This window comes from Phallusia mammillata, chromosome 1 (assembly GCF_965637545.1).
Source record: "Phallusia mammillata chromosome 1, kaPhaMamm4.hap1.1, whole genome shotgun sequence".
Taxonomy (NCBI): domain Eukaryota; kingdom Metazoa; phylum Chordata; class Ascidiacea; order Phlebobranchia; family Ascidiidae; genus Phallusia; species Phallusia mammillata.
The window spans coordinates 27,217,860-27,234,460 of record NC_137252.1 but is presented as its reverse complement, the minus strand read 5'-3'; the positions used below and the strand labels follow the sequence as shown (position 1 = coordinate 27,234,460).

Below are 16,601 nucleotides of genomic sequence, written 5' to 3'. Positions count from 1 at the left end.
CCAAAAAGCTTGTTTAGCAAAACGTGTACAAAACACGCTCCTGCTGAACTGACGTTAACACTATGAAATTGATGCGACGTAAACACTATGCAATAAAATTTCCAAGATAAAAAAATCTGCTATCATAAAATTGCTGCGATTAATTTAGCGCAAAAAATTGCGGATAATTCAAAATGTTACACGCGTTAAAAAAACAAACATAGAGGACTACAATACGTAGGAATCAGGTATGGAAACGATTTACACCGCGTTCCAAACTTAACCGGAGTTTTATGAGGTTGCCTTGTGCAGTCAGTTTATTTTAATTTCGGCTAACTAATGTTTTAAATTGTACTTTAGTTCGACTCATTAAAGGATCAACCGTTTTCAAAACATGAACGTGTGCTATAAGCATAGTAACGTGACAAGGAACAAACCGTCGCATGGAGTTATGGTTTAAACCCGGAAGAGCTACTAACGTAAGAACGCACAGTAACCAGGTTTACTAATTTCCGGTCGATGGCGTAAAGAGCATAAATAACTAGGTCTTTGTGTTGATTTTATTGTTATAATTATTATGGAACCTCAGACCAACCCTAATAGCCCTACCTGTGAGCAATTTTATTTATTCATTTATTTATTTATTTTTTTCACGGGGTTCCCGATCAAGGTTTTTTATGTCTGTATACATGGGTCAGGCGTGCCTGACCATTCGGCCAAGGTCCTGTCCCCTACCTGTGAGCATTTTTTACACAAATTTCTTTTACAAATTTGCGTGCGTCATCTACCGGATATTAGCAAACCGGGCTATTGTGAGTTCTTATGTTAGTAGCTCTACCTTCAAGTTCAATTTCTACTTTCTAAAAAACAGAAAAACACTACCCTTAACTTGATTGATGTCAAAATCCCAAAGACAGCTGAAAATAAACGAAACTGGCACAACTCAAACTCAACGTGCAAAATTGTACGCAAATTACTTCGGGGCTTTTATAATTGTTTTGCCAACTTACAGCAGGCTATGACATCAGTCATAAACCAAAATACACAAACATGCTACTTTGTCACAACAACCAGCAAAGCAAGAATACCCGGTTTCAACACTGGACCTACATGGCCTGTGCATTTCTCACATTTGTTTGACAACGATAAATAAAATCTTAAACACACTGCGGTCGTTCAAAAACCTAATTTAATCCAAGTTTAACTAGCTGTATTTCTTTAGATTTGAGGTAAGTTTATAGTTACTGAAGCGATGTAATGTATGACCACCCTCAAAAGTTTTCTGTACCAAAGCGTAGAAAAGAAAATCACCCAAAAGTCATACCCTGATATCACTGGTTGTTTAATTTTGATGGATTTATTTTCGCTATGCTTATACTAAGGTGCCCAATACCAAACTTTATAACACCGTTCTAAAAATAATTGGCGCACTGAATCAGCAGTCGGTAATATTTTTGACAAAAGTATTTAATTTGAATTTCAAAACTAACATAAGGATTTCCTTCGTAGAACGAACTTCATAAAGTTAACGAAGCAAATTATAAGCATATTGTTTTACGAAAACAATAATATTTCAGAGTCATCCACAATGTTGGGTGAACTTCACGTGGTTGGAAACACGCAATGGCAGCCCAGGTTGACTTTGACTGGTACAGATGTGTAATCCATTGCTCGTACGTTGCGACTGAAGGGGATAGGTCTGCTGATCAGACTCTCAGTGTAGACAAAAGATGATGCCCCGTTTTTAACAAAGCATCCGCGACAGACGCAAGCTGTGTCCAGTATGTAACGGTCTTCCGGCGCTCTGTCCGGAAATATGCAAAGGTGTCTGATTTTTACAGAAGTGTGGTTGGACAAGAGAGTCCAAATAAGGAAATTATGCAAATAGTTCGCACGCTTAGGCAATGGCAAAAAGCACTTTGCACGATTTCCAGTTATTTTTGCATTTCCACAGTTTTGAAAGCGAACTGTAAACTATTTTGGTCATTTTGGAAACATTTAGGGAATTTCTTCTTGCAAAAAGTGTTTGGTGAAAAATTTTAATTTAAACTTAGCAGCAGCGGGGATAAACATATTGCAAAATATTTTATTCGATTACGGAAAGGATTTCTTAAATCTGTTTTAGGTACAAATTCAACAGAAAAATGCTTTCAGAATTCATATTCAAGTGATATAGTTGTGTAAAGCAGTCAGGCTACTTTAGATTTCAAGCAATTACTGCAAAATGTACAAACATCAACAATTATTAACTTCTGTCTACCTTCGACTGTCGTAATTTTTCACATATCGCCAGGGAGAAAGGGATCTGGCTCCCATAGACTGGTCCGTCCCTTGCACAAGGTCCCGAAATATTCTAAGGCATTTCGAATCAACATTATGCATGGCATGTTGACCAACAGTTTCATTATTTATTGTCTCGAGGCTGCTGCGAAAATCTGCATCCTTGTGAAGTTTTTCATCCAATTTCACATATTCGTCAAAATCGAGACTAAAAATAAATCGCTAATGTTTGTGTTTTGTCATCATGTTGCATAACGTATTGGGTACACGGCGTTTTAATCTTAGCCGGATTTGTTTCGAGATAGCCTTGTGAACCCAATTGAGATTAAATGATGTTGCAAATCGTATTTTAACTCAATAATGCAAACGATTTCGAAACATGAACGTTTTTGAATTAAATTAAGCAAGGAAATGCTACAACTGCAAGGCATGCTATGATAGCTTACAAAGTCGGGTAGCCTAAAGTACTTACAACACGGAATCAAAACACTACTGCAAAGTATTGTACTAGTAGCCTATAAAATCAATGTTATTTAACTTACACTTGTCCGAAAGAAAAGCGAATACCGATGAACACTAACCAAGACATAAAAACGAGAAATTTCATACTCGAATGTATTTGTAACAAAGTATCTTGCTCTTACAAACTAGTTTCTGATTATCAGATGTGCTGTCTAGTCTTTTCATACGACTGACGGAAGTCTAGGAAACTGACTTCATTCCGGTAAAACTTGTTCCATGTTTTTTCAAGAGTTTGTCACAGCATATCTGGTGAATATTTGTGACACGCCCTGAGCGGCACGTTGCTCAAATAACGCGGCGTAAAATGAGTAAGTTCGTCCACGTCGTGTTTGCAGTCATAGGATGCGTCCATGATAGGAAAAACGCAAGTGCAATAATAGTTTAGTTTGTTGCGTCGTGTTTTTGTCATATCCGCACGTAAATACCGATAGAGTCGAGTTAGAAAAACAGACCTGTTCATTTTTAACACAAGAAAACAAACAAAACGCGCAAACAAAGGTCATGGAAGTTCGAGCACAGGTTTTGCGTTTTTTCTTCAATCGTAGGAAAAAATTGGGAGTAATTGCAATGCTTTAAGCACGATAGTGTTTACATTTCAAAACATGACGTTAGATTTGATAATATGCTGTCATTATGTTCGTCCATTTCGCCAAACGGATATTTTTCTTGAAAATACATATGTGAACACAATATTCCATTATATACTCAAACTTCTTACAGCTATATAATTATGTTTTTCAGTTTTGTTCAAATTGTTGCTTTCTCAATCGAAAGTCGTGGCGAAAGCGAATGATAATATTCTTCATCTCTTTTGGTTAGCCTTGGCGTTGGTATACGTCAGTACAAAGTGTGTGACGTCACATACAAACGTTAGTCACGCAAATACGCAAAGACTGTACTTAAATAAGCAAAATAATTGCCAAAAATTACCAGTTAACAAAAATACAAGACAAATTGCACTTGCTTACATAATTGTTTCGCAATATCTATACGTCGTGGTTTCACAAACTATATTTTGGTATTCATGATTTAGGTTTATTTTCAACAGTAATATTTTAAAGCTTCTAATGGTCAAACAACGTTTCAGAGTAAACATGGGTATGATATGTTGCAATCACATCATGATCGAAACAGTTAAATCGTGATTGATGACACAAAATGAATTTGACTCTGGTGCACTATGATAAATAGTTTATCAAACAATCAAAAAACGGCTGACCTGAAATCCCAATAATCTATAAAAACACCGTTCGATATCTTGACAATTTGTAGTCGTGGCAGTAGAAAAACAATTGTCCGCAGCAATATAACATGCAAAGCAAGCGGATCTGCAGTAAATTGACTACGACTTTCTATTTTAGGAAAAATCAAAAACAAAAGACATTTTCTAAACTTCTAACCTGGAGATCCTGATCATGGTTTTAAGAAGGCAGCCACCACATGCCACTCTTGAGTTGTAGTCGCAATGGTTATTATGACAATAAGGCGCTTTCAGTCATTCGTTTTCATCTAACAGTAACGTACAAGTTTTTTGCTAGTTCTACCGTTCAGTCTCTAGAATGAGAACGTTGGTTTTCGACAACCTAAACCAAATAGAATAAAGTACATTGCACTACAAACAGTCAAATAACCTAACTTATAATTGTAAATTATACCACTACAGCACAACTTAAAACTGACACAACTAACTACCGCAAACAACAACCTTACTACACGTTTAGACAAAAACCTTGAAATTGAGACATATAGAAGATTTGCAGTTATGTCGTAATAATGATACAATGGCGCAACAGTTGCAACGGCGGGAAAAGTTTTTGTCATTGGGGAGCATTTGGGGGAATGTTTGACAATTATTGTACTTACCAAAGTCGTCGTTGATATTTATGTTGTTGCGGTTCATGATGGCTCATACAACCTTAACTTCAACTTGCAGTTTATTGAGTCTACTCAATTTGGCTCTGATCGTCGCATGTTTCTCAATTACTTTTACAAGTGCTTGTTTTGCAACAGCTCCAATCGACACCATCCAAAAAGGCTACTCAAACATATCCTAAACTACTTGTGGGCTAACATAGTACCAAGCTAAAGCCTAAACTTGCTTGCTGCCAAACATCCAACAGATTTGGCAAGACGAACACAAAACGCCTTGTGTAGTTACAGCACACTTTGCCTGCGGAGTTATAAAGATGACTGGCGATTGAACACAACACACACTTAGCAAACAATATCAACGCCCTGCCGCAGGTAGAGTGCTACATTTTTCCATACTTTACCTCAGGTCCATCGTCTTTGTTGAAAAATAGTTCATTCGTGCACAGAACGTTTGTCAATTTTTACACATACAAACATCATTGCAACATAGCTTTATGATAGTGTTAATGTATAGTTTGTTATTATTATTCGTTTGGGTAACTGACGTTTCTGTCCACTGCTGCATTTAAAACTTTCATTCATAATTTTTTGTGCATTCGACCTAAAACCACTTTAATGTAAATTCAGCAATAACATAAAGCCAACATATGTCCTCTTGCGTTAAACGGTTCACAAGAAAAAACTTTCGGTTGAATAGTTACAGATATGCAAGAATTTACGGTGCGTTTTTATTTGCAATTAAACTCAATAAAATCAAAAAGCATGCATTGTCAAAGCTCTTTTTTACCATTCCTTATCGACCAGAATCTGCAAAAAACAAACAAATAAATTTCAAGCAAAAATGTTTTCACGTCAAGCGCTGTAGGCCATTGGTTCTCAAACTTTTCAAAAATGCGCCCCATTAATGACCTAATTGTTTATTTCATGGCATGCTTTGAAGGCAAACATAACAAAATTGTTAAAAATGGTTATTTTGCAACTTCATTGTGGTGTCTAAGATTACTTTTTATGGAAACCACAAAAACAATGAGCTTCAATACGTTGTCATGCATTTAGTAATCAAATGCTACAACACCAGGAAATGTTTGAACTGATTAAATTGGCGGCACTTAAAAATCTATCGGGGTACACCAGTGTGTTGCACACCGTTTAAGAATCACTGCTGTATCGATGACATAGTTTCTTTCATGTTTTTATTGGCTGGAGTACTTCTGTAGTTAACAGAAGTTTCCATTAGGGCACGGCACCTTTGGTTACATGTGGTTTCGTGCTGTTTTTTTACATTGGTTCTATAGTGTTCATTTGTTTACCTAGATTCAGTACCACCTTCTGTATTTTAACCTGCCACGGGAATTAAGAACCACAAGGTCTCCAACTCAGAAAACCAAACCTTTTAGGACTCGGCATTTCAAGACAGTTTTTTATCGTTGTATTCGTGTTTTTTTAGATTTGATGGCGATGTGTCTTACATATTTACAACGTTTAAAAGCTCATTTTTTACTTATATGTCATAAAAAGCAATCTCAGTTGTTCATGCGCCGCATTCTTGACGTTTGAGAACCACTAGTCTATAATACCAAGTCGACAATCTAACCTTAGCAATTCGGCTTTTTAGGCAGTGTTGTGGATGTTCCATCTAACTGCTTTCCAGTTAACACATTAACACAGAAACAAGTCTGGCTCATGTAAACACATTGCGTGGGCATGAAGTTTCCAGTTACTGGGTCGCAGTCAGGGGTCGGGACGTCGGCAATCATCGGATTAGCAGACATCACCTGTTCTTCCTCACACTGCGTCCCTGAAAAAATAATAAACTGCGAGTTACAATTGCAAACTGCTGCAGGGTGCTTCGTTTTAAATTTTTGAAAATCCTCATGGTAATTTGCACTAAAAACCCGTTGATTTAACACGCAGTTTGAGAGAAAATTTATACAGTAAAAACTCTACTTAAGTAGACTGTGTTTTAAAACGAAATTAAAAAAGTGGGTGATGATGTTTTCTAAAATCAAGATGTTTTTAAGAAAGTTCAATTCAGTAATTTTAAACCGTATTTTAAGAAGAAAACCGAGAATGAATGACTGTGTTTTCTGAAATCGAGGTAAACCCAATTTATTATATTTTACCAAGCTAAACGTGATTATACTTAACAGTATCAGACCCTAACCAACAGATAGTACGATCATTGACGATCATATAATAAATGACTTCGAATGGAAAATATTAAAAATATATTTTCCTGTTTTTATTATTTTTTAGTTTTCTAGACAAAACAATTTGTCAAAAGAAATGACCAACATTGCCAAATCGGCATATTCAGCCGATATGTTTTCCCCAAGCGAAACTTCGATGCATCACTATAGTTGTAACTGAACCACAATGACGTTAAAGTTGCTGGTTATTGATCGTTTTGCAAACTCGCTTAAGTGGTTAAATCTGAAGATACTTACAAGGATGGCCCTTATTAGGAGGGCAATCGCGAAGAAAAACACAGTTCCCTTCCTCGGTTCTGAAAAATCCGCAGGGACATTTGCACGAAGGTTGGTGTGCTTGTGGAGCACGCGTCATACGAAGTCGGGTTCGCACATGTCGCGTCACAAGGAAACGGCCTACCAATAATTTCGTTTTGCTTGGTGCCTAAAATTTTTTGATGCAGTTAGTTAGATAAATTGAATAAGTGAAATGTGGTCACATGTTTTTAAAGAGGATATGCTCATGAAAAAGGGGATTGACACAAAAAGAAAATTATTTTAAAATTGACGACTGTTAATAATAAACAAACTGTCTGTTGGAGCGCTAGATATTGTTCAGTAATTAAATAACGCTGCGAATTTTATTCCTCCCAAATTTTATAATGTTATTTTTTTTCTAAATGTAAAATCCGAAATATCTGATATAAGCCAATATAAGTTTGGAGTCATTGTTATGCGCTAACATTATTAACAAAAAGTAACTGGAAAAATGATACCCACATGTTGGTGGTGGAACATATGATGAATGTGCCAAAGCTGCCAAAACGGTAAAAAGAAACAGATGATTTGCAAACCGCAACATTTTTGGAACTATTTTTTTATACTGCCTAGTAACACTGGCAAACAAAATAAACACTGTTAGTTTAATTTACCCAATTTTAATTTAGTTTTAATTTGACATCAGTGTGTTATGTGTTTTGAATATTACCCAAATATTCTAAAGGATGAATATTCTAAAGGATATATAAAGTCGTTTTATTTCTTCAGGTTTATCTTCTTTCTACACTTTCTACTTTCTTTGCTACAGTTTCTACCAATGTATGTTCTATGTCGCACAGTCCTTTGGTAAAAGCTCCAACATTTAAATTTGTTTTAATCTCTTAAATTTTTGTACTGCAGTAAACAAACACCTAGGAATATATTTTTTGGTTTCTATTTGCTATAGATCGCAGATTCTCTAATACACCAAAGTACGCTGTTCGCACCCACTCCTACCTCTAACAAAACAACTGCGCATTTGCTCAAATGCCAACTTGACTAAAAATCTACCAACCACTCTCGCGATCCACCTAGCCTTTAAGATTAATAATGCCCAGGAGAATGTGTGTTATAAATACATTGCAAACATGTTGTTAAGCATGTTTTAACATTGTGCCAAAATACCTTTGGGAGTTCTGATGGCAATGATTTGATGTCAAGTTTGGCGCCGAGCGTGTATACTCATGTGTTGCGTTGAAATACGTCCAAGCCAACTGTCACAGCCAACTGTTTGACATTTTCGCTGCGCCTTGGGTTAGTTTTCCTCTTTCTGATATAAAAGCTTGCCGCGTCGTGTCAACAATTCAGTTTGCAGATGCAGTTTGACAACAGTTTAAGCAGAGAAGTGAGCATATAAAGACATGACATTGATCTTGCCGACGTTGATGATTTTTATTGCGGGATTGGCGACCGGAAGCGAAGTTGAAATGTTCAACAACGAAAGGTAAGTATATTGAAATGTAAATTACCCTTTATCATACCATCTAACTCAAGCTACCAAATCGTCGTGTCTGCAAATCGGCATAAATATGATTTTAATTCATTGCATGTGTACTTTACACTTTCGTGAGAAGGTTTATCTTATTCCGAACAGTGTAGTTAGGTATAAGTTCGTCCAACAATAAACAATAGTTTGGATGCAATGCAGTGTTTGTGTATTGACCAAATTCGAATCACTGTCATACTATTTGAGATGATAATAAACGGTGTTCTTACGGTTTAAGCTATATAATATTGAAAGCTGCTACCAAGCACTATATCCTCGTTTGTGTTACTTTATGCCAAAAAAACTCCCCCCTTGCTGGGAACACAGAATATACACGCGTGAATTGTCAATTACAACCTCCAACTTGTTATACAAACAGCTATTTATTCATTACAGGGTTTTGGCAGAACCGTTAAACGAATACTATCAGTTTGAAGAACTTCTACTCCAAGATCCGAAACTCATGGAAACAGTGGAAGTGGTGAACGTCACTAGCGATGACTTGGACTATGTTGGTCGCGAGAAGAGATCAGTCCAAAGTAAAAGCTGCCCACGTTTCAATAAACGATATAAACAAAAAGCCAAAGCTGTTAGACAACGCAGTTTGTCACCCTGGAAATTTGTGCGCGAATTTGATGCGAGAAGGTAATGATTCATGCTTTTACAAATTACTTTTTGCAAAGTAGGAGTTTTTCTGCCCTAAAGAGGTAGAAGATACGATTTTTTTCATATTCATGCTATTTTAAAACAAAATTAAAACCTAAAAAGTTAACAAATGCTCACTTTTAACATTTTATTTTAGAAAACCAAAGTACATATCAAAAGCCCAGTGCCTTTGCGACGGCTGCATCGACTATGACACCGGAAGGGAAAACAAGAGTATGAGAAGTGTGCCAATGTATTTGCCCATGACGGTGGTAAAAAAGTATGGCAAACGCCGTCGCTGTATTGAAACAGTCCAGGTCCCATTTGCATGTACTTGTCAATTTCCAGGCAACGAACCCCCATCAAACAAAACTGCCCCTAAACCTGTTTGTTTTACGCGTCCAAAATCTAAACGCGGTCGAAAACGCAAAAGTAAAAACTGGCTGAGGTGGAAAAATGACTTTCCTCCCAAGATTTAAATTAAATGAATCAAAATTTTTCGATTGTGTCTTGTTTTTACATTCGCCACTTTATACTCACCATAACTGTTTCTTTTGTGTTATTTTTTTTCACTGTGTATTTAATCGGATGATGTTACAAATAAAATAAAAGCGCCCAACTCTAATCTTTAAGCATGTGCCTGTAGCATCACGAAAGCATCACGTCTGTTTTAATGTTCATTATGTTGCCCTGTTGGTAAATATTCCATGACTCAAGAAATAGTCTTTTCCTGTAGTCAGGCTGTCGGGCCACAACAGACGCTGCATTGAACTCAATACGGTAGCCTTGTGATATCGCGTGATTGGAAAGAGCCGACTTCTTCGCATCGTTGTTGGCAACATCCCGTTGATGTTCTTTTCGGCGGGTGTTGAGTGACCTTCCAGTCTTCCCGATATACATTTCCAATCACGCGGTATCACAAGGCCACTGGATGAAAGTTATAGAATTGTACTTTAAAGTCATATCTGGTAACTCTGGTTAGAGCAGCACATGAAACCTGTACGACGCAACCTGTACGACAGAAAAAGAACTTGGGAAACCCAAAATTACAAGAAAGAGTTTTATGCAAGAAGTAAAAAAATCTCCCAAAAAGCTTGTTTAGCAAAACGTGAACAAAACACGCTCCTGCTGAACTGACGTTAACACTATGAAATTGATGCGACGTAAACACTATGCAATAAAATTTCCAAGATAAAAAAATCTGCTATAATAAAATTGCTGCGATTAATTTAGCGCAAAAAATTGCGGATAATTCAAAATCTTACACGCGTTAAAAAAACAAACATAGAGGACTACAATACGCAGGAATCAGGTATGGAAACGATTTACACCGCGTTCCAAACTTAACCGGAGTTTTATGAGGTTGCCTTGTGCAGTCAGTTTATTTTAATTTCGACTAACTAATGTTTTAAATTGTACTTTAGTTCGACTCATTAAAGGATCAACCGTTTTCAAAACATGAACGTGTGCTATAAGCATAGTAACGTGACAAGGAACAAAACGTCGCATGGAGTTATGGTTTAAACCCGGAAGAGCTACTAACGTAAGAACGCACAGTAACCAGGTTTACTAATTTCCGGTAGATGGCGTAAAGAGCATAAAGAACTAGGTCTTTGTGTTGATTTTATTGTTATAATTATTATGGAACCTCAGACCAACCCTAATAGCCCTACCTGTGAGCAATTTTATTTATTCATTTATTTATTTATTTTTTTCACGGGGTTCCCGATCAAGGTTTTTTATGTCTGTATACATGGGTCAGGCGTGCCTGACCATTCGGCCAAGGTCCTGTCCCCTACCTGTGAGCATTTTTTACACAAATTTCTTTTACAAATTTGCGTGCGTCATCTACCGGATATTAGAAAACCGGGCTATTGTGAGTTCTTATGTTAGTAGCTCTACCTTCAAGTTCAATTTCTACTTTCTAAAAAACAGAAAAACACTACCCTTAACTTGATTGATGTCAAAATCCCAAAGACAGCTGAAAATAAACGAAACTGGCACAACTCAAACTCAACGTGCAAAATTGTACGCAAATTACTTCGGGGCTTTTATAATTGTTTTGCCAACTTACAGCAGGCTATGACATCAGTCATAAACCAAAATACACAAACATGCTACTTTGTCACAACAACCAGCAAAGCAAGAATACCCGGTTTCAACACTGGACCTACATGGCCTGTGCATTTCTCACATTTGTTTGACAACGATAAATAAAATCTTAAACACACTGCGGTCGTTCAAAAACCTAATTTAATCCAAGTTTAACTAGCTGTATTTCTTTAGATTTGAGGTAAGTTTATAGTTACTGAAGCGATGTAATGTATGACCACCCTCGAAAGTTTTCTGTACCAGGGTGTAGAAAAGAAAATCACCCAAAAGTCATACCCTGATATCACTGGTTGTTTAATTTTGATGGATTTATTTTCGCTATGCTTATACTAAGGTGTACAATACCAAACTTTATAACACCGTTCTAAAAATAATTGGCGCACTGAATCAGCAGTCGGTAATATTTTTGACAAAAGTATTTAATTTGAATTTCAAACTGACATAAGGATTTCCTTCGTAGAACGAACTTTATAAAGTTAACGAAACAAATTATAAGCATATTGTTTTACGAAAACAATAATATTTCAGAGTCATCCACAATGTTGGGTGAACTTCTCGTGGTTGGAAACACGCAATGGCAGCCCAGGTTGACTTTGACTGGTACAGATGTGTAATCCATTGCTCGTACGTTGCGACTGAAGGGGATAGGTCTGCTGATCAGACTCTCAGTGTAGACAAAAGATGATGCCCCGTTTTTAACAAAGCATCCGCGACAGACGCAAGCTGTGTCCAGTATGTAACGGTCTTCCGGCGCTCTGTCCGGAAATATGCAAAGGTGTCTGATTTTTACAGAAGTGTGGTTGGACAAGAGAGTCCAAATAAGGAAATTATGCAAATAGTTCGCACGCTTAGGCAATGGCAAAAAGCACTTTGCACGATTTCCAGTTATTTTTGCATTTCCACAGTTTTGAAAGCGAACTGTAAACTATTTTGGTCATTTTGGAAACATTTAGGGAATTTCTCCTTGCAAAAAGTGTTTGGTGAAAAATTTTAATTTAAACTTAGCAGCAGCGGGGATAAACATATTGCAAAATATTTGATTCGATTACGGAAAGGATTTCTTAAATCTGTTTTAGGTACAAATTCAACAGAAAAATGCTTTCAGAATTCATATTCAAGTGATATAGTTGTGTAAAGCAGTCAGGCTACTTTAGATTTCAAGCAATTACTGCAAAATGTACAAACATCAACAATTATTAACTTCTGTCTACCTTCGACTGTCGTAATTTTTCACATATCGCCAGGGAGAAAGGGATCTGGCTCCCATAGACTGGTCCGTCCCTTGCACAAGGTCCCGAAATATTCTAAGGCATTTCGAATCAACATTATGCATGGCATGTTGACCAACAGTTTCATTATTTATTGTCTCGAGGCTGCTGCGAAAATCTGCATCCTTGTGAAGTTTTTCATCCAATTTCACATATTCGTCAAAATCGAGACTAAAAATAAATCGCTAATGTTTGTGTTTTGTCATCATGTTGCATAACGTATTGGGTACACGGCGTTTTAATCTTAGCCGGATTTGTTTCGAGATAGCCTTGTGAACCCAATTTAGATTAAATGATGTTGCAAATCGTATTTTAACTCAATAATGCGAACGATTTCGAAACATGAACGTTTTTGAATTAATTTTAGCTATGATAGCTTACAAAGTCGGGTAGCCTAAAGTACTTACAACACGGAATCAAAACACTACTGCAAAGTATTGTACTAGTAGCCTATAAAATCAATGTTATTTAACTTACACTTGTCCGAAAGAAAAGCGAATACCGATGAACACTAACCAAGACATAAAAACGAGAAATCTCATACTCGAATGTATTTGTAACAAAGTATCTTGCTCTTACAAACTAGTTTCAGATTATCAGATGTGCTGTCTAGTCTTTTCATACGACTGACGGAAGTCTAGGAAACTGACTTCATTCCGGTAAAACTTGTTCCATGTTTTTTCAAGAGTTTGTCATAGCATATCTGGTGAATATTTGTGACACGCCCTGAGCGGCACGTTGTTTAAATAACGCGGCGTAAAATGAGTAAGTTCGTCCACGTCGTGTTTGCAGTCATACGATGCGTCCATGATAGGAAAAACGCAAGTGCAATAATAGTTTAGTTTGTTGCGTCGTGTTTTTGTCATATCCGCACGTAAATACCGATAGAGTCGAGTTAGAGAAACAGACCTGTTCATTTTTAACACAAGAAAACAAACAAAACGCGGCAAACAAAGGTCATGAAGGTTCGAGAACAGCTTTTGCGTTTTTTCTTCAATCGTAGGAAAAAATTGGGAGTAATTGCAATGCTTTAAGCACGATAGTGTTTACATTTCAAAACATGACGTTAGATTTGATAATATGCTGCCATTATGTTCGTCCATTTCGCCAAACGGATATTTTTCTTGAAAATACATATGTGAACACAATATTCCATTATATACTCAAACTTCTTACAGCTATATAATTATGTTTTTCAGTTTTGTTCAAATTGTTGCTTTCTCAATCTAAAGTCGTGGCGAAAGCGAATGATAATATTCTTCATCTCTTTTGGTTAGCCTTGGCGTTGGTATACGTCAGTACAAAGTGTGTGACGTCACATGCAAACGTTAGTCACGCAAAATACGCAAAGACTGTACTTAAATAAGCAAGATAATTGCCAAAAATTATCAGTTAACAAAAATACAAGACAAATTGCACTTGCTTACATAATTGTTTCGCAATATCTATACGTCGTGGTTTCACAAACTATATTTTGGTATTCATGATTTAGGTTTATTTTCAACAGTAATATTTTAAAGCTTCTAATGGTCAAACAACGTTTCAGAGTAAACATGGGTATGATATGTTGCAATCACATCATGATCGAAACAGTTAAATCGTGATTGATGACACAAAATGAATTTGACTCTGGTGCACTATGATAAATAGTTTATCAAACAATCAAAAAACGGCTGACCTGAAATCTCAATAAGAATAATCTATAAAAACACCGTTCGATATCTTGACGATTTGTAGTCGTGGCAGTAGAAAAACAATTGTCCGCAGCAATATAACATGCAAAGCAAGCGGATCTGCAGTAAATTGACTACGACTTTCTATTTTAGGAAAAATCAAAAACAAAAGACATTTTCTAAACTTCTAACCTGGAGATCCTGATCATGGTTTTAAGAAGGCAGCCACCACATGCCACTCTTGAGTTGAAGTCGCAATGGTTATTATGACAATAAGGCGCTTTCAGTCATTCGTTTTCATCTAACAGTAACGTACAAGTTTTTTGCTAGTTCTACCGTTAAGTCTCTTGACTTTTGCTAGTTCTACCGTTCAGTCTCTAGAATGAGAACGTTGGTTTTCGACAACCTAAACCAAATAGAATAAAGTACATTGCACTACAAACAGTCAAATAACCTAACTTATAATTGTAAATTATACCACTACAGCACAACTTAAAACTGACACAACTAACTACCACAAACAACAACCTTACTACACGTTTAGACACAAACCTTGAAATTGAGACATATAGAAGATTTGCAGTTATGTCGTAATAATGATACAATGGCGCAACAGTTGCAATGGCGGGAAAAGTTTTTGTCATTGGGGAGCATTTGGGGGAATGTTTGACAATTATTGTACTTACCAAAGTCGTCGTTGATATTTATGTTGTTGCGGTTCATGATGGCTCATACAACCTTAACTTCAACTTGCAGTTTATTGAGTCTACTCAATTTGGCTCTGATCGTCGCATGTTTCTCAATTACTTTTACAAGTGCTTGTTTTGCAACAGCTCCAATCGACACCATCCAAAAAGGCTACTCAAACATATCCTAAACTACTTGTGGGCTAACATAGTACCAAGCTAAACTTGCTTGCTGCCAAACATCCAACAGATTTGGCAAGACGAACACAAAACGCCTTGTGTAGTTACAGCACACTTTGCCTGCGGAGTTATAAAGATGACTGACGATTGAACACAACACACACTTAGCAATCAATATCAACGCCCTGCCGCAGGTAGAGTGCTACATTTTTCCATACTTTTCCATACCTCAGGTCCATCGTCTTTGTTGAAAAATAGTTCATTCGTGCACAGAACGTTTGTCAATTTTTACACATACAAACATCATTGCAACATAGCTTTATGATAGTGTTAATGTATAGTTTGTTATTATTATTCGTTTGGGTAACTGACGTTTCTGTCCACTGCTGCATTTAAAACTTTCATTCATAATTTTTTGTGCATTCGACCTAAAACCACTTTAATGTAAATTCAGCAATAATATAAAGCCAACATATGTCCTCTTGCGTTAAACGGTTCACAAGAAAAAACTTTCGGTTGAATAGTTACAGATAAACAAGAATTTATGGTGCGTTTTTATTTGCAATTAAACTCAATAAAATCAAAAAGCATGCATTGTCAAAGCCATTCCTTATCGACCAGAATCTGCCAAAAAAAAACAAATAAATTTCAAGCAAAAATCTTTTCACGTCAAGCGCTGTAGGCCAGTGGTTCTCAAACTTTTCAAAAATGCGCCGCATTAATGAACTAATTGTTTATTTCATGGCACGCTTTGAAGGTAAACATAACAAAATTGTTAAAAATGGTTATTTTGCAACTTCATTGTGGTGTCTAAGATTACTTTTTATGGAAACCACAAAAACAATGAGCTTCAATACGTTGTCATGCATTTAGTAATCAAACGCTACAACACCAGGAAATGTTTGAACTGATTAAATTGGCGGCACTTAAAAATCTATCGGGGTACACCAGTGTGTTGCACACCGTTTAAGAATCACTGCTGTATCGATGACATAGTTTCTTTCATGTTTTTATTGGCTGGAGTACTTCTGTAGTTAACAGAAGTTTCCATTAGGGCACGGCACCTTTGGTTACATGTGGTTTCGTGCTGTTTTTTTACATTGGTTCTATAGTGTTCATTTGTTTACCTAGATTCAGTACCACCTTCTGTATTTTAACCTGCCACGGGAATTAAGAACCACAAGGTCTCCAACTCAGAAAACCAAACCTTTTAGGACTCGGCATTTCAAGACAGTTTTTTATCGTTGTATTCGTGTTTTTTTTAGATTTGATGGCGATGTGTCTTACATATTTACAACGTTTAAAAGCTCATTTTTTACTTATATGTCATAAAAAGCAATCTCAGTTGTTCATGCGCCGCATTCTTGACGTTTGAGAACCACTAGTCTATA

The 16,601-nt window shown here is 36.5% G+C and overlaps 4 protein-coding genes across 5 annotated transcripts; 1 reads left to right on the top strand and 3 right to left on the bottom strand.

Moving 5' to 3' along the window:
- Positions 1-1,518: 1,518 nt before the first annotated feature.
- On the bottom strand, positions 1,519-2,472 carry LOC145208916 (interleukin-17D-like). The gene is made up of 2 exons (XM_080079166.1): positions 2,240-2,472; positions 1,519-1,783 (listed from the first exon to the last, which is right to left on the bottom strand). The coding sequence occupies exons 1-2, from the start codon at positions 2,359-2,361 to the stop codon at positions 1,582-1,584; spliced, it is 324 nt and encodes a 107-aa protein (XP_079935292.1). The 5' UTR covers positions 2,362-2,472; the 3' UTR covers positions 1,519-1,581.
- Positions 2,473-5,376: 2,904 nt separating this feature from the next.
- LOC145208134 (uncharacterized) lies at positions 5,377-15,264 on the bottom strand. 2 transcript variants are annotated; one of them, XM_080078886.1, is made up of 4 exons: positions 15,031-15,264; positions 7,101-7,287; positions 6,248-6,451; positions 5,377-5,460 (listed from the first exon to the last, which is right to left on the bottom strand). In XM_080078886.1, the coding sequence occupies exons 2-3, from the start codon at positions 7,216-7,218 to the stop codon at positions 6,249-6,251; spliced, it is 321 nt and encodes a 106-aa protein (XP_079935012.1). In that variant the 5' UTR covers positions 7,219-7,287; positions 15,031-15,264; the 3' UTR covers positions 5,377-5,460; position 6,248. The 2 variants fall into 2 exon arrangements, with proteins under 2 accessions (XP_079935012.1, XP_079935011.1); XM_080078885.1 differs by lacking the exon at positions 15,031-15,264 and adding an exon at positions 7,623-7,732.
- LOC145203646 (interleukin-17C-like) lies at positions 8,383-9,845 on the top strand. The gene is made up of 3 exons (XM_080075910.1): positions 8,383-8,604; positions 9,043-9,291; positions 9,449-9,845. The coding sequence occupies exons 1-3, from the start codon at positions 8,522-8,524 to the stop codon at positions 9,768-9,770; spliced, it is 654 nt and encodes a 217-aa protein (XP_079932036.1). The 5' UTR covers positions 8,383-8,521; the 3' UTR covers positions 9,771-9,845.
- On the bottom strand, positions 10,563-13,326 carry LOC145210185 (interleukin-17D-like). The gene is made up of 3 exons (XM_080079972.1): positions 13,322-13,326; positions 12,615-12,842; positions 10,563-12,158 (listed from the first exon to the last, which is right to left on the bottom strand). The coding sequence occupies exons 1-3, from the start codon at positions 13,324-13,326 to the stop codon at positions 11,909-11,911; spliced, it is 483 nt and encodes a 160-aa protein (XP_079936098.1). The 3' UTR covers positions 10,563-11,908.
- Positions 15,265-16,601: the final 1,337 nt, after the last annotated feature.